This window comes from Glandiceps talaboti, chromosome 16, assembly GCF_964340395.1.
Source record: "Glandiceps talaboti chromosome 16, keGlaTala1.1, whole genome shotgun sequence".
In the NCBI taxonomy this organism is placed as follows: Eukaryota; Metazoa; Hemichordata; class Enteropneusta; family Spengelidae; genus Glandiceps; species Glandiceps talaboti.
Genome location: NC_135564.1, coordinates 11,749,235 through 11,775,158, shown reverse-complemented (window position 1 = coordinate 11,775,158; position 25,924 = coordinate 11,749,235). Strand labels below are relative to the sequence as shown.

The 25,924-nt window shown below is 33.8% G+C and overlaps 1 protein-coding gene across 2 annotated transcripts; it reads left to right on the top strand.

Moving 5' to 3' along the window:
• The first annotated feature begins 1,329 nt into the window (after nucleotides 1-1,329).
• On the top strand, nucleotides 1,330-23,990 carry LOC144447265 (uncharacterized). 2 transcript variants are annotated; one of them, XM_078137178.1, is made up of 10 exons: nucleotides 1,330-1,440; nucleotides 3,503-5,056; nucleotides 12,494-12,787; nucleotides 13,147-13,350; nucleotides 14,580-14,656; nucleotides 16,013-16,187; nucleotides 19,853-19,958; nucleotides 20,574-20,620; nucleotides 21,326-21,851; nucleotides 22,302-23,990. In XM_078137178.1, the coding sequence occupies exons 2-10, from the start codon at nucleotides 3,568-3,570 to the stop codon at nucleotides 22,576-22,578; spliced, it is 3,195 nt and encodes a 1,064-aa protein (XP_077993304.1). In that variant the 5' UTR covers nucleotides 1,330-1,440; nucleotides 3,503-3,567; the 3' UTR covers nucleotides 22,579-23,990. The 2 variants fall into 2 exon arrangements, with proteins under 2 accessions (XP_077993304.1, XP_077993303.1); XM_078137177.1 differs by having other exon boundaries at nucleotides 12,491-12,787.
• Nucleotides 23,991-25,924: the final 1,934 nt, after the last annotated feature.

The following is a 25,924-nucleotide window of genomic DNA, read 5'->3' as shown; positions in this document are numbered from 1 at the left end:
TATTGATTGATTGATTGATTGCTCGATCGATCGATCGATCGATTGATTGATTAATTGGTCGATTGATTTATTGATTGATTTATTGTTTGGTTGAATGATTGATCGATTGAATGATTATTTTCTGTGGTGAAATATCATAATTCAAAATCATTATAGTATTTCCAAAATATCCAAGACTATGTAGGATTACTTCAAGCAGCGGTAAGGCACTCAAGATGCTGACCTCAATATATGTAGCGATGTTGCATAGACATGCGCATTTCAGAATACAATACGATCTATTGAATGTATTTTATCAAAGCAAACGTACACTACTTTTCCTATAATCACGGTTACTCATATCTCTACATTTCAAAGCTTATATAACAACAGTAAAAATTCTACCGATATGCTTTATCAAATTCCAATATCTCATGCAATACCGTATCAGTGTTGCACATGTGCGCCCTCAAATTATAAACGTGACAAACTGCTGATTTCGTTTTATCTTCTCATCAGATGTACAGCTATTAATTAAGATTGGAAGAACATTTTTATATTGTCTTTTTAAGTTGATGCCAGTTTCTGCATCCACTATTTTTTTGCGAGACTGCACAATTCTGCGATTTTTTTTTCTAGAATACATTAAAAAAAATTTAGGGTCAGCGTGAAAAACTAGGTGGGGTCGAGGTAACCAGAACCAAGCAATTCTTTTTTAGGTCTTAGCTTTTGTCTTTTATAGTTGTTGTTGTTGTTGTTGTTGTTGTTGTTGTTGTTGTCGTTTGTGTTGTTGTTGTTGTTGTTGTTGCTGCTGCTGCTGCTGCTGCTGCAGCTGCTTTTTGTGTGGTTGTTGTTTTTAAATTTGGTTGCGTTCGATCGGTTGCTTAGGTTAAGTTTGATACACTTAGCTTTGGTAACTTCGGAGCAATTGTATACGTACAGTTTGACGCGGTTTTTTTTTTTTTTTTTTTTTTTTTTTTTTGAGGGCTTTTCGTACGCTGTTCAAAATATATTTATTATTGATATCTCATTCTTGGTCAACATACTTAATTTTTAATTTGCAAGTATTATATTAAGCCCGCGATTTAACTCGAGCTCTTGCAGAGCTATCTATCCAGTCGGAGAACTTTAAATCGGTAATATTATACTATTTGAATATACTATATACAATATCTGTTATTTTTCTAACTTTCTTCTGAAAATGAGTGTTAACATTTATAATTCAGATAATAAGTACCCGTAATCATAATTCAATGTGTTACAGGTGTATTACAGCAATTTTCCACGGCTTGGAATTTCCCTTCTGGTATGCGAACGAGCCTATAGGCTGCCCGTTCTGACGTCATAACATGGCCGAATGATAATGAGGAAAGAGGCTGCCGTTTCGTGTTTTGACTAAAATTTTCGATTTCGCAACATTTCTAGCCGTGGTGCTTTCTCTATATCTGTGTAAAACGAAAGGTAAGACATGTTTTATCATTTTGTTTGAAAAAATCTAAGAACAGAAAGGGGTGAAGTATTGTAAATCCTCTGTGCCCGTCGAGTACGTAACGATGAAGGTACAGTCACTCGCACTGTCGACAACGAATACAACTTGGATCATTGGATGCTATGGGAAGGAAAACAACAAGACGGGGTGAATAAACGTTTGTCAATGTTTTTTAACCACTCTAGTGGTCGACATTTCTTAGAACAATTTATGAATGAAATTAAAAACAAAGCAAAAATCATATCTTCTTCCATTTAGGTTATTTTGCAAAAGAGATCGCCATAAATAGTGTACGACTGTACGTGTGTCTTGGCCAACGTTCGACTCGATCGGGAGTTCGTCTCAAAACTTATCATTTCAAAGTGTCGACATTCATTTATTTGTCAAGTCTGTGTCGTTATATTTTCACAGCAAAGTTATGTCTTAACCAAATGTGAAGTAAACTAGTTAATTTCCTATGTAATTACCCTGGAAAATTTTACTTTCCTATAATCACAAGAATATTTTTACAAACCTATCCTAGCTGAGTGTACGGCTTCAGCAATATGGATCGTTCGGGAAAGCGGGAAATCTTCATCGGAAGTGGTTTTCTACCTTGAAGGCCTCCTGTCGTTTTATGATACGATTTTATCTCAAACATGTCGGTACTATCCAGATTTTTTTTCTTGATACTCAATTGTGTATCATAGCAGTTATATATTTTTTCAATCTAATTTTTTTTAAAGTCACTTGTGTGTATGTTCTAAGGACAAAAGTGTTAAATGTCGTGTTTATTGTTATTTGCTAAGGACACGCCTTAGATGGTAAGACGTGCTGTGTTTATAACATCGCCATGTACATATGTATTAATATCCAACTCTCTTGGTTTGATATGTTTTCCTCGTACTAAGCCAATATTTTATTTTTTATACACATTGATACCATATTAAAGATTTCCTGTATATAAATTTGAGGATTATTTTCTTTCATTTATCGAGTTTCCTGTACATTTGTTTTCTTGTGAGCTAAAGTGAAATCTTAATAAATACAGGTTGTTCAGAATCAGAATAATCTTGTAAAATATAATCGTACATCATCTATCGAATAAATTATGCTATATTTTAATTTTACGTTTCTCTATTTGAAATAGTTTATAAACAGGGTTCAATCTTACCTACGTCATTCAAATTCATGTTTCAAGGAAAGTGGTAGTCATGTATAGTTCTATTTACCTTGAACCATGAATTTGATGTGGTAATTCATTTTATGAAAAATAATTTCATCAACAACTCACTACATGACTGTTTGAGACAAAATGTGTAGAACAATAAGATTGTGTGTTTGTTTTAATTTTCAGATATTTCCATTGCACCTATATTTTGTACTATACATGTTTTTATTCATTCACCTTGGAACATGAATTTGATAGGATATGAATTCAAATTTGTCAAAATACAAATCTGAGGTATAAAACTGAGACATCATGTTAATAGTTCCAATTTCAAGACAAAACAAACAGTAACAATATATTTTAAAGTAGTGAGACAGCGACTTTTTGAAGTTCTCAGGGTTGTAGCTAATTTTAAAAGTAGACAATAAAATGGGAAAGTAAGTGTAATATCTACAAAAGAGACCCATGAATCTGCCCAGAAATGGATATATAATTGAGTCAAAAAATGTTTAAACAGATCCGTGATGATATAGCTGGTAATCATTACAGAGTAGCCAGGTTTTTTTTGCTGGCTATTGGCCCCTGTCTATATCCCTTGAACTTCTGAATATTCAAAAATAATGTAAATTGTATTTATTGTTGATGTTTATCCGTAACAGAAACATTGTAAAACCGTCAGGCCCCTTTGCCATGCCTTAAAACATGTTTGTCTCCTTCCACAAGAGAGGAAAAGTGATAATAGCATGCTATGCTAGAATGTTGAACAAAAAAATGATATGACATTACAATTCACAATTTGATGCATATGATTATGAATGTTATTCTTGATGAAAATGATGCATTTTCTGATATATATAATTAATGATATGCTTTTTCTCCCCCAGGTAAACTAACTATGGGTTGAGTTAAATAAGACTAGAATAGAAAAGAAGACCAAGTACAAGCAACAATGATGAACCTTGAGAGAGAAAGTATCAGGGCATTGACCAACGAGCCTGGAAGTAAGGACAGTAACTTGGTTCATTCAAATGGGAGGTATTGTAACCAATTCATGGACATGATCGGTTCAATGGAGGATTTACGTGTCGATGATTCCGACAGAAGAATGGCATTCCAAGGGGCTTCTCCATTACAGATTCCCTTTCCCACATTCAACGGGCCTCCACAGAGTATGCCATATTCCGTGAATCTAGACATGGCTATGAACAATGATATCCTGGATTTATCCAAGCCACTGAGAGGTTATCCTTTACGGAAAGGAGTCTCTAATATCAGTCTGGATAGTCTAAATGATAACTACATAGAACCAAACAGTGACGCCTTTAGGTGCTGCTCCAGGGGGAACTCATCCACTGAAGGAAGTCTGGAAAATTTACTAGAATTGAGGGAGAGTATTCAGGACTGTAATGAAACAGAAGATTTTTCAGATTTTGAAAGGTGGAATAATTTTGTAAATCTGGCCAAAAGTCAAAATTCAACAACTTCGTATGAGCAAGACAGAATGCAAATAGTGAAAGATGAAAACACAAATTTAGTGAACCTGAATGACGAGGAAAGTGAGACAGCAACTGCAAAAGATGCACTGTCTACAAAGGGACCATTGCCTCTTAATCCCAATTTTCACCTGCCATTGAAGAGTAGAAGTGTCTCTGCACAAATCCATAATCAGTTGTATGGACCAGTGATTCACTCAGCCCCAGCTATGGAAAATGCATCTACTGCAAGCAACTCAACAATGAGCTTCGCAACGACAAATTCTTTAAAATCTGATATGACAGCAAGCCCAGAGAGTTACGATATGCTTTACAAAAGTTTTGAAATTGCCGCCATGATTGACCAAGAAGAACGAAAACATGGCAGAACTCTGACTGCCTCCGTACCAAACATTGAAATGCTGTCTCCAAAATTACAACGACTTCGACAAATCACACGAGAGGTAACTTCATCTTCATCTCCACAACCAAATTTCTGTTCCTTTGCTGAAAACTTCAGGAGAAATGAAGAAATTGAAAAACCGGAAAGTGAAAGCAAAAAAGTTACATTTGCCGATCTGGCCAAACAAAGAAAACAACTTGAACAAGAAGATGTGAGGCCGCAATCTCTGCCTGTAAGTTGTGGTCAAACGCAGCATTGGACAGAGTTACTTAGCTCCACAAAAACTCCAGACTTTATGAAACAAAATCAACCACCAGACACACTGTCACCAAGAAGACCACAGTCACTTCCAATCGGACTTCGGCATGTTACAAAGCCATCAAGTAGGCCATTTCCAAAAGAATTTACTCCTGATAGTTTTGGATCTACAAATTTTGAACCACCACCGCTTTACACACCTGACTTGGGTGTCTCTAGAACATACAGTGCTCCTGAAGGATTTGCTAGGGGAGATAAAGAAAAACTGGTGGAAGAAAAGTGTTATGATAGTGTTGACAATCTAGGTAAGAATTTGTTGATAATTTCTAAAACAAAATCCCATGACACATTCACACACAGACATACACTACCAGTAACATACCCAATATAGTTACTCTATACACACACACACACATACACACACACACACACACACACACACACACACACACACACACACACACACACACACAACTATCATTTGGTAATACAAAAATATACTCACCTGTACTGCACAACAGGACAAAGCTTACCCAGGGGAAAAATGACAAGTAGATTGTAGACAAATAGACAAGTATTAATTGCTCCTACCAGATAATAAATACCACTAACTCTCAAGACTAAACTTTCAACAAAACTTAATGATATAATAACAATTCAGGAAATATATGTCAGTGATGTGTATTGCCAAGAGGGAGGGGAGGGGGAGGGAGTGAGGAGTGTCATATAATAATTTCCTCATATTAGTATTATTATTACATAAATGACAGATACAGTTGCTTTGCCTCAAAGGCCCATAATTCATAACAATATTTATTGATGATACTGTATACAATTACTTGCAACATTGGTGGTCCAGAGCCTCAGAGGCAGATCTCATATTACCTAATTTAGTTATGACTAGTCCAACTATAATTCAAATTATGAGTTATACATCAAATTAATATTTTCCTCCCTAAATAATTTACAATATCTTGATTTGATACAATATTTATGTAGCCTATACATGTACATTAAGTAAAACTGAGACATATAAACCTGTCATTGTGTCCAAAGTTATACTGTCATATTATTAAACATATGCCTCATAAATCTAATCAGTTAAAGTGTCACAAGCATCTAGTTTGTAAGCATATTACTCATTGACAAGTAAAAATAATTATATAAACAAAATCATATTCCAGTAAATTGTTAATGTTGGTGCATGTCTTCTATAACATTACTATTGTCTTCTTTGTATTGTTAGAACAATTGATTACATAGTACGGATTTCATGAATATTTTTTGATACATATGATAAATTACATCATTGGATCATTTAGTGGTTATATCTTGATACCAGGTTTGAGTTCAGTCAATTGCGAGTGGTGGTTAAATGTAAGTGTGCTTGCAATGAACAACAAGTACATATACAATACTGCAAGTACCTTTTGATTAAAACCCTGTGTCCCTTTAACAGCATTAGACTAGGACCAGTCCCTTGAGGTTTTTATTTTATTTTGTTAGTCACTTTTACTAGTTTCTTTATGGAAAATTTCCCTTTTTTTTATTTTTCCCATTTATTAGTCATCTCCCAAGAGTACACATTCTGATCTTTATCATTTCACACAAAAGGGCACAGTTGTTGGGTTTTTCAAAGAATTGTTGTATTTAAATAAAGAACAAAAAAGTCCAGAGACCTAAGCAAGTCTAGGCAGTCTTTTAAATTTCAGTATTCCCTTGTGACTAAAATAGCAATGAAGTGAGATGGTGCAACTATTTGTTAGTAAAATTGGAGAGAGAGAGAAACTGTGAAAGCCCTATACTGTAAATTATAAACCACTGTGTACATTTTTTCAAGCAGCTTGTTTTTCATGTAACCATATTTTGTTATCTTTTAGTAGTAGCTTGAAATGTTATTTTCATTGTATGAAAAGGGTGAACAAACTAGAGAACGCAGTGACCCACAGTGATGTCATTTACTATTTAGGGACAGTTCACTGTAGTATGCTATAGAGAAAGTCATAGTAGTACTAAGCACTGTATCTCCACAATAGATGAAGTGCAGGAGTTGTGACAAGGCATTTCAATAGCTTTTCACCTTGCCTTTGGAAAAAAACAGTAAGAGATAGATTTGGTTTAAATGGTCTTCCATGGAGTGATCAGTAGAGTCCCACTGTGCATTGTGAAGCTTCACAAGAAATTAGACCACTACAGTATACTAGTGATAATACATGTCTGCAGTGTTTCTGGCAAGACCTAAACTGTCACATATACCTGTCAAGGCCAGTGATCTTTAGAGAAAAAAAAAATACAGATAAAAAAGTATTCATTGATTTAAATAAGTACAAACATTTAAAAAAGTGAAATGGACAATTTATACAATGTAATATACAATGCAATATTATTATTTGTTTACAAGACCTTAGTGAAAAAATAAAATGAGATCCTAGCTGACCTAAATAACACACTGCTGGAAAAAAATGCAAGGTATTAAATACCGTGCAATGTGTTTCTTTTCATTGTAACCATAATGTCAGGATTTCAATACATTTTCAAGATCCAGTGTATATTTTATACAAGGATCGAATTTATTACTGGATACATACTAACAGTGAATTTGTTTACCCAGCTAACACTATGTTAAATTGATCCCAAATTTGCCTCCAGTGCTAATCACCAAATCAAATTATGGTTGGAATTGTTTTGTATATACTCTACAGCATTAGCACCATTCGTTAAATTTATTTTTATCCATGGACCATTCCATTGAAATTAACAGTATAAGAATTTTAATGCTGAGGAAAGGTCGATTTCTGAAATGCCAGTTTTATATTTTGATCCATGGACATTTTGTTTTGCCACATTAGTAGCATACATTAGAATGAAATGAAATTATGTAATAAAAATGAACTCAGAAAATTAATATAAAGGTGCTAGGTGTAAAGAAATGAATTCAATACCACTGAAAAGAAAATTTAAATGAATTGACCTCGACTTCATTGTATAATAAGGTATTATAGTAAATTTCAATAGTGTCTGGAGTGTCAGTAGTTCGTTCAGAGCCTATAGCTAAGGAGTGACAACCTCACCTGGCCCCAGGATGAAAAAGCCATTGTGTTTGCATACTGAATATTAATGAAAACCATAGCTACACATATTTCATTAGCACTAGCACAGTACATACACACCTGAATGTGTTTGAACATAATTTATTGCCTAGACAGAATAACACAGATGCCATCAGTTAATAGAATGATTATTTTTAGATATTTTGTATGTATTTATTCCATATTTATTCTCTTTATAAATACATATTTATAATGGCTATATCTTAGATGTTTAAAAAATTTCTATTTCCCAGTATTTGTAACTCAGAATTTCAAGAAGGCATGTCAGTTTAGTGGAGAGTTTATAATTATGTGAAAATTCTAGATAATATGGGAAACTGGCAATGTTTTGTATTTGTGTAGATGGTATTGATAGATTTACATTAAAAACATCAGTGAAGACTAATCTGTACAATTCTCTCTCTAATTTCATAAAATTTATTGGTTTTAAAGTAGTTTTCAAATAATGAGATTAAAAAACGATATATTAGATGTACTTAAATCTTTCACTTTTAGAATTGATAGCAACATAGAAATAATTTTCTCTGTTGCTCATAACTAGATAACAAATCTATGAAAATTATGTGACATTTTTTAGAACTCCAAGTTCTACTTCATATTATTGTGATGACATTCTATCCTGTTAAACCAGTTATTTGGTTCACAATGTTAAACATTGACCCGTTAATGTCATGGATAATACATTAAATCTGAAGTTTAAAAAAGATATGTAATAAAATAAAATCATGAAATTGTACACCAATGCCCTGACATAAATTTTTGATGGCAAGTTGATAGTGGGTGAAATATGAAATTAAATACCAAATATTATGACGTGTAGTTCATGATCTGTAGCAAAGATATTGATGTTAAGTATTAGATGATACAACTTGATACCAAACACCCTGACATAAATGTATTATGATAACACATATATTCACTCGTCAAATTGAGAATAGTGTAATTAAACACCACATACTCTACTACAGTGTTTTTGCTATAAGGGTGGGGAACCCCAGTACTCAGGGAGAAATGGGTAAAAATGGCCGGTGTTTCCCCATAGAGTCAATGGTAATTTTGTTTGGGAATCCAGGAAAAATGATATGGGAACCCCAGTAGATTTTACCTACCTATCGCCCTTAGCAAAAACACTGCTACTAGACCAGAATAATTTAATTCCATAGACCAGAATAATTTAATTCCTTATTATGAAAATACGATTCAGTATTAACAAGGAATTATCAAATTGAATATCCAACTTGTTAATTCCATTACAGGAAGTGTAGTAAGTGAAATATGAAATTGAAAACCAAACCTTTTGGCATACAATTTCACTACACTGCAATTACATTTTTTCAGTGTATTAAAATTATGAAATTAAATGCCAAGCTTTCAATCATATATTTTATTTTTATACAGTAATATACATAATTTTAGTAGTACTTTCTTCGACATGAAAAACAAGAATTTTTTTTTGCATTGACACAGAGATTACATTGACATTGAATAAATCAGTAGAAAGTAAGAATTACAAAACATACAAAGACATAAATTTGGCAGTGGTTATATGTTATTGATTATTTGAATTGAACATGGCCTGTTTTTGTATATGTATATGTGGTACTCTGAGGTGATGGCTGCTTGAGAGATTTATCATATTTTGTATGTAGTGGCTGTGTTAAATCTTTGATAATGTTTGCAGCAGTCTTAACTGCATTTGATATGAAAATATAATATTTTTTTCCAGACTGTAGTACAGTAGATAACATGGATCAGTAGCTTTGGAATGACTGTACATGTACTGTACATAATGAGAGTGTATAATATGATTATTCAGATTAACATAAATTAGTATTCATTGTCTGGCTTAGAATATCAGTCTCGTTCCAGTGACCAGTATATGACAGGTTTTTGTGTCCTTAATCTGTACTCATGTATATAGTCGTGTTCACACACAATTTGTTTGTAGGGTTTGTATTGAGATTGGATAATATTGTGTTAACATAGAATTTGTTTGTAATGGGCTAGAATTGAGATTGGATAATAGTTATAATAAATTTGTTTGCAGGAAGCTAGAATTGAGATTGGATAATATGAGGTTTTTGTGTTAATTAGTATTAAGATTGGGTAATAACAGAGATTGGATAATAGTTGAAAGTGCAGCAGAAAACACTGTAAGCAAATGTGCAAATACCCCTGAGTACCCACACTTGAACTCATGTGGCATGGGATTCTGTTATTATTATATATATTTATCTGAAATGGCAAATTTCCATAAAAATCATACAGCGCAATCACACGATTTTGTGTGTTGGCGATCATGTCCTCATTTGCATATCATTTGTTTGCAGGTATGCAATAATGTTTTCAGTAATTTACTGCATTGAAAACACCACGAGTATGCGCGCGCACCAGTACAAGTAATCTCTGGTACATAATATCATGTAATAATAACAGTTATGTGTTAACACAGAATTTGTCTATCTCATATGGGGCTAGTAAATTAAGAGTGGATATTAAACAGTTATACATTAACTCAGAATTTGTGTATAGGGAGCTAGGATAATAATATATGTGTAACCTTACACCACAGTCACTGTAGGTAATGATAATTTGAATTGACTACATGTAGGAATACGTGACTGAATCTGACATTCCTACATGTATGACCACTAGAACACAATTACTATGCACACACAGAGACATATACATTATACATATACATATACATATACATATACATATATACATATACATATACATAGAAGTATGCACATACACAATTTTTTAATATGTAATTTATATGAAAAATGTGTATTACTATTATGTGTCACATATGCATGACTATTTTGTACATGTCAAATGTTATCTGAAGAATGGCATGTTTGCATGTGAATTGAAGTACATGTATTTCAATCTGTAATGTTTGATTGTCCAAATTCATTTAGTATTTGATGTTGTGCAGTGCTTCTTACATGTAGTCTAAAGTGGCTATCCATGCCTTCGAATCTCAAGATTTCGCTTGAGAAGAGATTTGAAGCCACGGATAGCCTCTAAGTGCTATTTACAAAAATAGTGTGTGCCCTTGTGAACCTTGTAAGCCTACTATACAGGCTTTAGCATGTTTTGGTGTGTATCATGTATGCCAAAGTTTTTACATAGTAAGCCTCCTCACAATTTACTTCAACTGACAAATATTGTGGAATTCTTTATTTTCACTGTTTTTTCTTCTTAGACATAACTGTACATAAAAAATTCCAAACCAATGTCTTTACATCTATCTTAAATTGCCCAGATAGGTGGAAAGATGATTCAAGGAAATCAAAGGACTAAAAATTAGATTCTGAAAAAAAAGAAGAGTTTTTCACTGTATTCATTGTCACTAAGATAATCAACATTATCATATCCATGTACGAGCTGAAGTATCCATTCACATAGTACTAAACTGTAACTCATCTTTTTACATCTTTATGTGTTCTGATAAACATGACGTACAGAGGTCATACCTTCTCAAAAGTGCTGAAATTGAAACCACTGAGTCCGCACTCAGGCATACAGCTATACATGTAATTTAATGTAAAATCCTAAATGAAAGTCTGGGAAATCTTGTTTTCTCAAGACTAGAAAAATGAGAGAAAGTCAGCCAGAAATGTTCAAAAATGTTTCTCTTGATTAGTATCTAAACTTTCTATTTGACAAAATGAAGTCAAATGAAAATCTTTTCAATGCGAGAAAATGTTGCATGACGTATACATATTACACTAGTGATCTCAAAATTCCAGAGTAACTTACAATGTATGAAGCCATAAATATATTCCTACATGTACTTCTGAATCACTGCTTTCAATTTCACTTCAGTCTGTAGTACTTGCAGTAATTGTTATTTGTACTTTTAAGGCTTTATTGTCTTGAAGTGTGTGTGTGTGTGTGTGTGTGTGTGTGTGTGTGTGTGTGTGTGTGTGTGTGTGTGTTTCATAACTTTCTAATGCTAATTCTAAATGTGGTATCATTGGATCTACAAGGTAAAAAATAAAAACATATCCTAACTCTCTGTTCTTGTTCTGTTTTTCTGTCTTCACTGTTTTCCTTCCATCTCATCTGTATCCTCACACCATTCAGCCATAACAAGCTTAACCAATGCCTGCTTTATTAACAATAATGGGTTTGCTGGGACATGGAGTGAAGGTTTTTACAAGCATGCTCAGCCGAAGATACCTCGTCTCAACTTCACAATGAGCACATCTAGACCACAAGTGCTTCAGTCTTTTGATTTTCCTCCTCCACCAGCTGGTGATGAGGTTATGGGTTATGACGATGATTATGACATGTACCCCGAACCTTGTATGCAAAATTGCTGTTCTTGTTATGCTCAAGTGACATCTGACTTTGATGACGATGTAATGCATGTTGACAAGAGCACAGAGGTATATAGTCCAGAACTAGCCGAAACAGGTGATCTTATCAGATTCGATGATTTGCCCATTGAAATTTGTGAATCTGTTGCCGTGGCAACACAAACAGAATCCATGACAATAGAAGAAGGGACTCAAACAGTTAAGAAGAAAGTAACCATCGCAATACCTAACAAACATGTTGATACTAAGAGAACTTCAAATAATAAACACAAAATAAAAACACGTCATTCTTCAGCAGATTGTATTAAAGATGTAAGTGATGATGTAAAGCGGAGAAGGAGGTCTGAGGAACTTCATCAAAGAGCTGATGAAAGTAACAAGAGCCCATTAGTGAGACCACGATCTGCAAGTGCTGGTCGTCGGAACTCCAAGACAGGACACTATCTATCAAACACAAACACACCAGTTAAAGTAAGACAAAGTCTAAGAAATAAAGTACTGGAACAAGACCTACTTGGAGAGGTGGTGTATGTACAGAATAAACCATTGAAACCAATATATATGGTGGATGCAGAATACAATCGAAGAAAAGGTAAACTTTATTTGAAAGTGTCAAGAATTATTTCTGGACAGTTTTAGCAATAAAGTTATCCATGGGAAATGTATGTGTGTGGGGGAAAGTACAGGATTCCTCTAGCACTGTGATTTTGAATCTGTTCATATTTTTTTTTTTTTAACAAATTTTGAAAATAAAATGTATTTTTATTCTGTATTTGTTATTCACTGTGATTGTCAATTATTTTCAGTACTTAACCATAATGAAATGAAACTCTATCTAGTGGTAATGTTGAAATGATCAACCCAGGAAAGGAACTCATATTTCCCTCTTTTACTAACTCAAGAAAATTTTACTTATGAAGAGAATTTTAATTTGAATTGTTGTGTTTTCAGGACTGCCTCCTCCCCCAGGCCCACCTCCAGCACCATTGTCAATATCGCAACCAATACTTCCAGCCACCAATACACTTCCACCAAATGTTGACTTCATGGATCAACCTTCCTTCTTTGGTTGTGATGATGCTCCCGTTAATATTCCATTGTCAGCATATGAAGAGATGGAAAGCTATGTTGAAGTTAATATCTCTCAAAAGAAAGGTAACGAGAACATGACAAATATTATTTCAGGCATGGGTCAATTGAGCTTAAGTTATGTTTACGAAAAGACAAAAGAAATAAACAAACAAATAATTATTAACCAAAACATATATAAACACTGACAAACATGAATGACGTGCAGAGTAATTACTTATCAATGTCAACAGTATTTCTATGCAACACGAATTGCTGTACAGTAACAAAATGTTTTACTATATTTGAAACGGTCACTGGTAGGGACCTATAGATGTATAGCCTCATTCCTTCTCAGTGATTCTAATGAGAACCATTTCTATATAGCCAGGTTATGTACATGTATAGTGAGTGTATTTTAATTCTGGTGATTACTCTGCTGTTTTATATGTCATATTTGTCAGTGTTTATATGTATGTTGTTGTTGTTGTTGTTGTTGTTGTTGTTGTTGTTTTTGCCTGTCTGTCAGTGTGTGTGTGTGTGTGTGTGTGTGTGTGTGTGTGTGTATTTGTTTATGTTTGTTTTGTTGTATACATAACTAGCTAAGTCTGGGCTCCCTGTTCATAAACTATACAGTTGATAATTAAGTTGGGAGGTGTAATTAGGATTACTGTGAGTCATATCAACATTATAACTTGGTGAAGAAAAATACAGTTAATCTAAAGAAAATCAACATGAAAAAGGTTCTCTTGATTATCCAGTTACCACATCATGTTCAACAGTGTAATATAATTACATGATTGAACAACAAAAAATCACAGGAATGATAGTTTATAGTCAATCACATGATTACAGGAAAAAATTATGTGATGATCTCATGAGTTATATAGGCAATTAATCTGGAAACAATCATGTGATTAAGCATTTCAATTTCTTAAGGCAAACTTTGATTCAAAATCGGTAGATTATTTGAGAAAATGATGCAATAAGTTGATTAGGCTTTCTTTGTCAGCCATTAATCTTGTATGCTGTTTTCTATTCCAATTAGATGTTAAACATTTTCCAAATTTATAAATTGATAGCAAATTTTATATATGATTGTAAAATTGTTCTTTTTGATATTGTTTCAATTTTTTTTCCGTCAGGCAAGAGATAAGTATAACTTGTATGTAGGGAGATAAGCTCAAGATGAGATATAGATTGTGTATGACCTAGCATGGATGGATGGATGACATGTGCATGTATACATGTAAGTCAGCTAGAATTGGTTAGATTTTGAATGTTTTGTTTGTTTGTTTTTTTGCAATTCTTGACAGGTTTGGTAAGTGGTATGAATTCTGCAGTGGATCTTATACTAGAACACTTTGGCAAAAGTAGACAAGCTAGTGAAAAGGTAAGTCATCCATCATTCTAAACCAGAGTTCATAGGAAGTACTCCAAATTACATGTTATACTCCACATAGGTTATCATTATTCAAGCCCAGTCCTGAAATTATCCATTGACGTCAATGGTACTCAAATTTAACTGTCTTTTAAAACCCATGCTTTGTGCAGTGGTCTCATAAATCTTATATTTGTCAGTGGTTTCTTGTTGTTTGTCTGAGTATAAATGTTTGTACCTCAAATTACCTAGGATATATCCCCCCAGGGTATTTCACTGTTTGTATGCTGCATGCAGGTTAGATAAGAAAGGCCAAAATGTCTCACTTCCAGACAATCTTTTTACAGTAGCACAGTGTAGAGTGAGCTAGTACTCGTCAACAACTCAGGAGTCATACACAAATCCTGATATAACTTAAATACAAAGCAATGACTTAATAGTCATTATCATGGCCAAATCATAATGTGACGTAGTTCCCGGTACCTGAAATAGAATATTACTGCCTAGGCACATCATAAAATAAAGAACATATGATTCTTGGTCAACATCATAACTTCCGCTTCAAATGCGTCCCGTGCTTCACTATAGACGTTTGTGAGAATACGTTCTATTTTGACCCGCTACCATGAGGTAAATTGCTATGCAGGTACTAAGAATTGAAATGTAATTATACTGTATCAAAGATGATATATTAAAAATGAAAAAATACTTAAATTATATATGAAACTATAAATAAATGATTTATGAGGTTATTCTGATTTCATCATTCTAAAAAGAACAATAACCTTTATCTACATTCCAGTCACAATTTCAAGAAATCATTATCTCACTGTGCATATCAGATATTAATTATTAATTATGCACATCTGTCCTTTCCTTGAACCCCAACCAGGAACAGCTCTCACTATAGTTCCAATATTGGCATAGCAGCTGTACATATAACTTTGTTTGTATTTTTCATGCACAGCTACATAACAACTTGTCCTGTCATTTTTAGCACTCCTGGATTGAATAGATTAAATAGAAATATGGGGTATCCGCATTCATTCTAATAATTGCATAAGTTTGTTGTGATAAATGATTGCATCACAGGTGCACAACTATAACTATATACACTCCTGAAATGGTGTGGTCATATGGTGCTATTTAAGATATCAGTGTATAATTGTATAATACATTAATTTACAACCAGAAACTGGATCATATTTCATATTCACATTAATTTTAGGTGAAGCTTGGAGATTCGTACTACACTCCTGATATTGAGTGGTCATAATGGTGCTAAGATATCAATGTATAATTTTATACAATTTACAACCAGAAACTGGATCATATTCACATTCATATTCATATTTTCATTAATTTTAGGTGAAGCTTGGAGATTCATACTACACTCCTGATATTGGTCATATGGTGCTAAGATATCTGTGTCCAGCTATCACCACAGTATTATCAGATGGACTTCAGCCTCACATACGTAATGTTATCGTTGGTAGAGTTAAAAATACTCTATGGAATGTTGTACAAGCCACCACAAAGTTAGGTATGTATGATATATCATAACAATTACATGTATGCTATTTCTAGCTACCAGTATACATGGTGCAGGTACTACTAGTGGTTAAATGTGCCTGCAATATGCATTTAACAATCGAGTATAGTTGTGAATTTTTAAAATACTGTAAACCTAGATATTTTCGCCACTAGAAAATTTGCCCAATGACCAATTTTTACTAATTACCAGACTGGTACATTGTCTTCATCTTCATCTACAAGCAGGCATTTTAATCACTACCTGTGTTTGTGTTTTTGTTTTCAAGTTAAATGAGCAGAGATAAATATTTAGTGATAATTTACAGGTTTACAGTTACATGTAAGTGTGCTGCTAGGGCCAATGTTTAAGAAAATCCTGTGTCAATAAAATGCCCTCACACCCCCTCCCCCACCAATGAAATAGCCAATAATAATATCTACCCCCTGCTCTTTCAAGTTTCAGTAGTATCAATCGCGAACTCAACATCGAATATTTCTTTCTTTTTTTTTGATCGAGGACATGTTATCTGAAAATGTATTTACAGCTGTGATCGGGTTCCTACAAAGTAATGCCTTTACATGTAGTTGAATATACAGTACTATCAAAGTTTTCACTATTTCTGGCAGAATAGAAAGTCTTCAGCAATTTGTATGTCATACGTAGACACTGGCTAGTTGTAAATAGTTGGTAAGAATGTTACACTAGGTGCACTGACCCCTGATAACAAGTCTAATGCACCCACAATGTGGTGTTTACGAGGATATTTCTACTGCCTCGGAGTGATAGTCCATCAAGTCTACCTACACCCACAATAGGGTGTTTATGAAGACATTTCTAAAACTACCCGCGAGTGATGGTCCAACAAGTCTATGCACCTACAATATGTTGTTTACCAGCAAGATAGGTCTATACTGCCCTGGAGTGATGGAGTACATTCAAATTGCTTGATGTAAATTTTCATTAGCATACAATGTAAATATTATTCTATATAGTATGATCAGGGGCTGTAGGGGTATAACGTGTATTTATAAGTCTTTTGAGGGTAATTTTTTACAGTATATTGAAAAGTATCTGTATTATTCTCTACTATTGAAAGTATAAATGTATATTGACCCATCACCTGCTCACGGCAGAACTCAAACCTGTTGTTTCAGCATAAAATACAATTTGATGTCATAATTTAGTTATTTGCATATTAAAATGTCAGGAAAACCCTGTTATGCCTTGTGCTAATAATTCCAGAATACGAATTTTAGTTTGTGTCAGAAATTGAAAAGTTTATACTACACTAACATGAATTTTAGTTCTATCAAAAATTATGCATGGGCATAAAAATCTATGAATAGTTTAATCAAGGTTGTATATTTTCACTGAAATGACAAAGGAATTTTATCAAGTCAGCATCTAGCTACCACTTTAGTAATATTTTAAAGGCTCTGTAGTTCAAAATTGGGAATAAAATTTGTGTGACAAAGCTATGACAATCGTTTGTCCTAAAGAAATACTCCTGTATAATCCTTGTCTTCACTGGTAAGATAGTACTAATGTAACGACCTGGGATTGAATCATAGGTCTTTAACGTTGGTTTTCAATATCAAAATTTATATATTATACTTTGTCAAAATAATTTATTGTGTGCCTATGATGGACGTTGTATGTTACACTCAAATTTTATTTGTACCAGGCTATGTTTTACTAATTACTGGTATGAAATTTTTTTGTGATTAGAAATTTTCATTTGTTGGTCAATTAAAGGTTACCGATGCATGGTATAAACAAAACAGGGTTGTCGGTGGCCAAGAGGTTAAACCATTTGCCTCTTACCACTGCAGTCAGGGTTCGAACCCATTCAGGGTTTGGTTAAATTTACCACACTGTAAGTAAGAAGAGTGTCGTTCAGTTTGACTCTACCGTACAATGCAGGTTTTCCCTGGGTACTCTGGTTTCTTCCTAGATCCTGCACTAACACTGAACCAAAGGAGCAGGGACTAGCTCCCATTGGTTATCCGAGAAGTAAATAAATGAAATAAATAAAATCAAAATCAAACTATTTATTATCTATCACTGAGGCTAGATCACACATTCAGTAGTATAGCATATGTCTTGTGGGGTAATTTTTCTTGTTACCTGTTTTCAACTAAACTGATATAATGGTCCGTGAAATGAGACTGTGCTTTATATTATAGTTAAATGTCAAAATACGTGCTAAGTTTTAATATAGAATATGACTTAAAAGTCAGTTACTGGTGTCACTATCAAAAATGAAACCGATCAGCACAGTAGCCTGGAATCTCATTTCCTGTATGACAGGAAATCAAACACCCAGTAGTCCAAATGGATTCCTAGCTAACTGAGCAAAACTATATACAAGGTTAGCAGACATTCAGTACATCAGATTTAAACTATAAGTTTACACCATGAACATTCTAACTGTGTTGTGTTAAAGTTCCTGTCTAGCCAGAAACTATGATTACGGATAGCAACTAACATCTGTATTGGATAAAAGGAGATAGATTGTCACACCAGTTGGCACTATGTTCCCATGGTCTCCCTTTGTATGATAGTGCCCTCTTGTAACCCCATATTATACACTATGAATACTAAAACCTCTAGTTGTCTGAGCTCCTTGCTGTGGGAGGTCTCAGTCCGTTTACTTATGTCTGATGTTGAAACTCATTCAAGCATACTACATGCAACAATACATTTGATTGTGCACAGTAAGATACACATTTTAGTTGTAGTTGTGGTAAAAAGGTTTTAAAAGTGTTTTCATTTGGACATTTAAAGGTCAAAACTGTGAACCCCATTGTTCAGGTCACTTAGTTCCCATGGATGAAAACTCCTGATCTTTGGAAGGAAAAAAGTCACTTTTTTTCGTAAACAAAAAAATAACAGTGAGAATTGTTAGTGGTTAATAGCTGCAAGTTTTATTGTCATTAGAAATAGTAGGTTTTTATGTTCACTTCAATTGGTGTTGTGGACCAAAATTGGGGACAATAACGGAAAATAAAAGTTGCCATCTGCCTATCATTGCCAGTATTATCAGTTAAGAATTGATCTTGTGGAGTCATGATGGGCGAATGGTTAGAGTGGTCGGTTTGGAATCTGCAGGTTGCATGTTTGAGCCCCATCAATGTCATTTGTTTATAAGTGGCTAAAGTCCTTGGGCAAGGTTTGAACCATGACTGTGCCTTAGTCAACCCAATTGTATAATCGGGGACCTGGTACGATAGAGATTGCAATGTGAATGTTTTAATCCTATACGCTTATAAAAGCTGCAATGAATTGTATGCTCCCCAGGGAGTTGAGGAAGTATAAAGGGCCGTTCTGCCGCCATAGATCCAAACCAGGGGTAATAATTGTAAAGTGCTTTGAGCACCCAGACTGGGTAGGAAAGTGCTATATAAGCACCAACATTATTATTATGTATTATTATCTTAAGAAGTGGTCTTATATATAGCAGGGATATGTTGTTGTCATATTTAGGTGTTGAAAGTATTTTCCCAATAAATAAATGAGATCCATTTGTAAAAATTAACCACCAACAAACATGTGTAGTGGTGTGTAGGGTTTTTTTTGGGTTTTTTTTTTTTTTTTTTTTTGTAGGGTTTCTTATGACAACATACAGTATACATGAACTAAAAGGGAAAATATTTTGATATGATTCTTGACAGGTCCAGGCACAAGACAGTTACATGAAATTGTATCACATATATGTCAGCAGAGCTACCTCTCAGAACCTATGATGAAGTTTAATTGCTTTGTCTTTGGACTACTCAAGTAAGTGTAACTTTGATAAGCTTAGCAAACATAAAGGGAATATGTCTTTGTTAATATACATCATGAAGTTTATCTCATTGTTTTTGTAAGAGAAACCATATTGAATTGGCAGTAAAGTGAAACTGAATTTATGAATGCAAGCTGATTGTGTTGGTTATTTGTTTGGACTTTTGCAGAAATTTTGTTTCATAAATTTATGTTGTGTAGTTGTATGCCTAGCTGACTGCCCTGACTTTAAGATTGTCTGTCTGTCAGTCAGTCAGTCTGGTTGCCTGTCTGTCTGTCTGTCTGTCTGTCTGTCTGCAAGATTGTCTGTCTGTCTGTGTGTCTGTGTGTCTGTCTGTCTGTCTGTCAGTCAGTCTGTCTGATTACCTGTCTGTCTATCTGTCTACTAGACTCTGTCTGTCTGTCTGTCTGTCTGCCTATGATTGTGACCACAAGAGATGACTTGCTCCTGCGAATGTATTTGATCAGGAGACTGTTAATATGTGTATCCCTGATGTAATACATAGTTGTCTTGTGTGTAGTAAAAGTGTGGGAATTAAGATAAAGGTATGTACTTCATACTGTGAACTGTTACTCTAATTGCTAAGTTTTGATATAATTTTATTTCAGCACTAATTGTTTGGAACTGTGGCTGCAACATGTCAGATCAAGGATAGGTAAGTCATTTATTTATTTATTTATTTATTTATTTATTTATTAATTTATTTATTAATTTTTTTATTATTTATTCATCTTTCTTATACAGACTACATTTCAGCTTGCTATTGGCTATTGCATCATGGGAATCAGCACAAATGATGTATTCAAGTTGCACTAGTGAATATTCATGAGAGCCGTTTTATACTGTTAGGGTATAGGCACTCAGGACTCATGAATATTCAGTGTGCAACTTGAATACATTATTTCTGCTGACTTCCACAATAGCTAATAGCAAATAAAGGAACAAGATCAACTTGATGTTTTCTGAAGTCACAAGTAATTGAAGGTGATTTAAAAATCATGAAATGACTCTCCAGAACCCATAATTTATAAAAATGTCATTTCATGGAGTGGACGTGTTCCCCTTTAATTTACTTTTTGACACCTAATTTTCCTTTAATCTCGCCCTCGTCTTAGCAGTGTCTTACTTACTTTGGTTTACTTACTATGTGTATTCTGAATGCAGGCTTTGCAACCTATATGTTCAGATCTGACTGGTCTGGAATTCTGCTCTGCTTGAATTTAGCCTTGTAGTTATGTACTTGATATCTAAGTTGAAGGTTTGAAAAAAATTAGGTGCATATGGTATCAATTTCTACGAGTTAGAAATTAGTAGCTGTGTGAGTTAATATCTGTAAATGTCTTCTTTAATTTGTCTGTAGATACACTGGAGACCTTATATGAACCGGAGGCATTCCTGCGTCTGGCAAGCACTGGATTAAAGTCATTATTTGAAGACCTATTGGTTGCTGTTCAACCACTGGCAGAACTACCATTCAGATTAGACTATAAATTTGAATACAATTACATAGAGGAGATGAGAGCCAGGGAGCAAGGTAAACAGAGACTTATGGAAGAACATGAGAAGAAGTCCTTCTTTTCACCCTTCCAACTCATGAAGAAAGTGACTCGTAAGACATATGAGAGAGTCACTACCAAATCACAGTCACGATGTGCACCAAATGATAGTCTTTCCTCAATGGATGACAACCATGGAGGTGGGTCAGGAAAGGGCTGGACTGTGAACTGGATGAGGGGACTTGTCAGTGCTGGAAACACTCAGGATGTTAAGGTCCCATCCACTAAAGAAACACCCCCGAGAGTAACAGACAGGAATGCGACAAGATCTAAATCTGATCAATTCAGGGGTCTAAGTAAATCACAAAACTGGAGTTTGTTTGGATCTAGGTATGTTTCTGTGCACTTAATTTCACTTGATAGATAACAAATATTATACTGCCTGACATCTATTATGAAATAACAGCGTTGTTCAGTTGTGTGAACTGAAATGAAACTGTCTGTTTCATTATACTGCAAACTCACTTTCTACATAATTATGAATACTAATTTGATATTGAAAGACAAATTTTGACATCACCAGCCTTCTTCACCTACCAGAAATTTTCTTTGGGTATAAGTATACTAAACAGTCAACACAAAGACCATGAACACTAAAAGCAGTTGCTGCGAATTGAGTTTTACAATTGTCTGAAAAATTTGACAAAATGTTTCTGTTACATATAAATATATATAAGTTGTTGTGTTTTACTACTAAGTTCAAGTACGTTTTATTTTATCTATCGTCATTTTCATTTTGTTCTTCATCCACTTATCAGCATGTTTATTTTTTTTCTCCAGTTTTTCTAAAGCTTTAGAAGGTCTCATCCCGGATACTGGTTCGCTGTCAACACACTCCCTTCTGACTGATCCGCTTCATCCATTCAAAGCATACCGAAAATGTGTTGGCTCTGAGAAAACTATACCTGCATATTTTGCTGAAGAACTGATGGGGCCAAGACCTGACCCAGCTGGGGCATCAGACAGTACTGCGTCATCACCAGTATGGAATTTCAAATGCCATCAAACAATCAAAAATGACATCATGGATGACAGCCAGAGTAAGATGTTTGCGTAATTTAAAGAAATCATTTTTGAGGTGTGGTCTGTTTCCATACAGTCTACTGTCTACGCTAACGTAAGACATGACTCAGAGATACTTTATGATTCTATAGTGTCTTTTGTAACTGAGTGTTCAAACTGGCATTATGCCCTGATACTATTTGAGCAAGCAAAAGTTTCTGACTATTCTAACATAGTAGACTACAAGTTAAGTGCAATTCGTGTTAACCTGTCAGCAAACCTGTGCATTGTGTTTTGTCAGTGCGAAATTTAACTTTTATTTTGGTGCTGCGTTTTTTGTAAATGAAAAGGAACCAGTAACCTAGTAATAGGTATACAACTACTAGGTTTATTCCTTTTTGAAGTTCTTCAGAATCAAAAATATGTTAGGAAAAATGTACATTTTAGGTTACCAGTCTGAAACTTTCGCTTCTCTGATTAGAAGTAAAAGCTCTAAAACTCTTTTGACAAAAACACTTGTTAATGTAATATATTACCTTAAAGAGTTTTTTCTGAGCATTTGTAAAATCAGTAAGTTGGTCCATAAAACTTGAGATGTGTTAGTTGCTTTGATTGCAAACATTAAGAGAAGGTTTCATAAATATTTATACACTAGCATAGCACTATAAGAACTGACAGTGTCTTTGTGATTGAGTGGTTCAGGTGTCTTTAGTCGGCATTGTTAGTAAATACACTCACATAAAGATGGTCTTTTTGGCTAGTTGTCAGAATATATGGTCATTGTGTAATGGGAACAAAGTCGCCTTTCAATTGATGCATAAAAGAATTAAGTTATACATGAAATAGACTGTTGGTGCTATGCCAGGATTCCTAAATAGTGAACAGTCAGAAAACAACGTTATTGTGATTTTAGGTTTGAAGTCAAGCTGTGTCGACAGTCTTTGCGTTTTGTTATCATTGCTAACAAACAAATGGGCAAATTAATGACACTAAACATTTAGGTTTGCAGTAACCATGGTAATTACGGTGGCAAGACATACGGGTCTGTAGTATCTATAGCAACAAAACATCTGGTTTTGCAGTAACTATGGTAACAAACATCTAAGTGTACAGTAACTATGGTAACACATCAAAGTTTGCAGTAACTATGGTAACAAACATCCAATTTTGCAGTAACCATGTAAACATAAGACCTACATTTGCAGTAACTATGGTAACAGTCCTTTGTAATAAAAAAATTCCATACTTCCCGAAATTCACCGACATAAAATCTAGTATTTTAATAAATGGGAAAGAATTTACGTTCAGGAATTCCATTTATCAATATTCATATTGTCAAATATTGATTTGTTATGATAATTAGGTGAATAGATAGTATAGAATACTGTTCACTTTTGTCTGCTGTAGTGAAATTGAAGAGAAAAGGGATCAGAAATTGATGCAAAATATTCCATTGTGTCAACAGCTAGGATAGTATATTGGGGGGGGGGGGGGGGGGTAAATGAAATTATTTAGAACTACAGTCATAGACATTCTTAGTGCCTGTGTCAGAGTCATGGAATATTAGTCTAGGTTGTATCCTAGTCTAGAATACTGTATTCCATAGTCTAATTTATATCATCGGGAACGTAGGCATAATACCAGATTTGACATTTGTAAATGTAACTTAAACAAAATCTAGAGAGATGTATCTATTGCTTTATTTATGTGTGCATTGTAAGTTAATGTGTATAATGTGTGTTATTGTTTGTTTTTGATAGTACATACCACGCAAGAATATACTTGCTAGGCGTTGTACAAAAATGTATTTTGTGTGCTACTGTTGTTGCTTTAATAAGTCGACATCGTAAGTTTTGATTATTTTGTCTGTTTACAGAAAAAATCAGTGAAACTTTTGAACTGGCTGGCAGTAGTTGTTAAATGTTGTTATTATATGTAAGTTTTTATATTCTAGTGAAAATAAACAATTTATTTGTTCTGTTGTATAATTGTCTAAGTATAAAGAACTCTGTAGATTATACAGGATATAAAAAATGCTTGAGTTAGAATTATGATAACAATTATGTCTAACAATTTTCAACAAAATAGACAGAGGTTTACTTTAATCATGAACATGTCATTTTTTCATGGCAAGGTGTCAAAGAGGTGATATGGATGAGAATGGCTTTATTTGAGAACACTATAATTTGTCATTTTAGAGAAGCAAGTCAGAGGTTTTGGGGGAAGTTTATTTTAAAGATGAAAGTCAGATTTGGTTTAAAATTTATGTTTGAAAAACAGGTCTTGCAGAGGTTTGAAAAAAAAATGGTTCTGAACATCCTATCTTATTCTGTAAAGATCCACTGATAAGATAGTAGTTATCCAAGACTGTGGTATTCAAACATTGCGGTTTAGGGACAAATAGGATTTATTGGAGGATTATTCTGTTTTACATCAATAACTAAACTACTTCATTTATCACATTTCTGAATAATTCTTTGTCTGACTTGCTCTTTTAATCTGATTACTAGACAAGTTGTGTATTATCAGCAAGGATCATGTGTGTTTGAATTGAAATGGTGTTCTTTTGAAGTCATCACTTAAAACCATGACATGGACAAAATAAAGACAGTCTCATCCTCATTAACACTTGTAAACTAAACACAACAAAAATTTTCATTCTAACAGTTACAAAATACATTTTTCACACTATTAGATATTCTAGTGATCAACTTTTTTTAAGCCAGCAAATTCATTCACAGCATTTATGAATTGAAAATCAGCGATGTAAACTTCTGAGGTTTCCTTTATTTTGTTCACTCCTTCAATGCTTATTTATGAGTGATAGGTTGTATATAAATATTATGTAAATGTTGTTGTCACTGTCCAAGAGATTGTAACACTAAGCAAGATAATTTATATTATTGTAATATAGCTAGATGTCATTATTATTATTATTATTATTATTATTGTAAATTAACAAGTTGTTAGAAGACCACACTATCAAAATTTACGGTTTTACATATTTTCATGTGTGCATGATTCATGTTTATCAAATCATGTTTCGTTTAATGTACTTAATTTACATATTGCTGCCATTTTAAGATAGGATCTAGAGCACAAAAATTGTTAAAGTTTTCAATGAACTTGCCATTTTAGTACCTTTCCATGACAAATTAACTTTGAGAAATATATGCCATTATGTATAGTACGGTAAAACTAAAGCAACACAGTCCAGAAATCTGCATTTTTGGGATTGTCGGTAGCCAAGTGGTTAGCTCATGTGCCTCTTACCACTGCTGTCTGAGTTTGAACCCTCCCAAACTCCACTGGGTTTGATTTGAAATTACCTAGATTTGTAATGTAAGGTCTTTCTTAGTTAACCCCTACTAAACAATGCATGATTTGCCCTCGTATTTGGG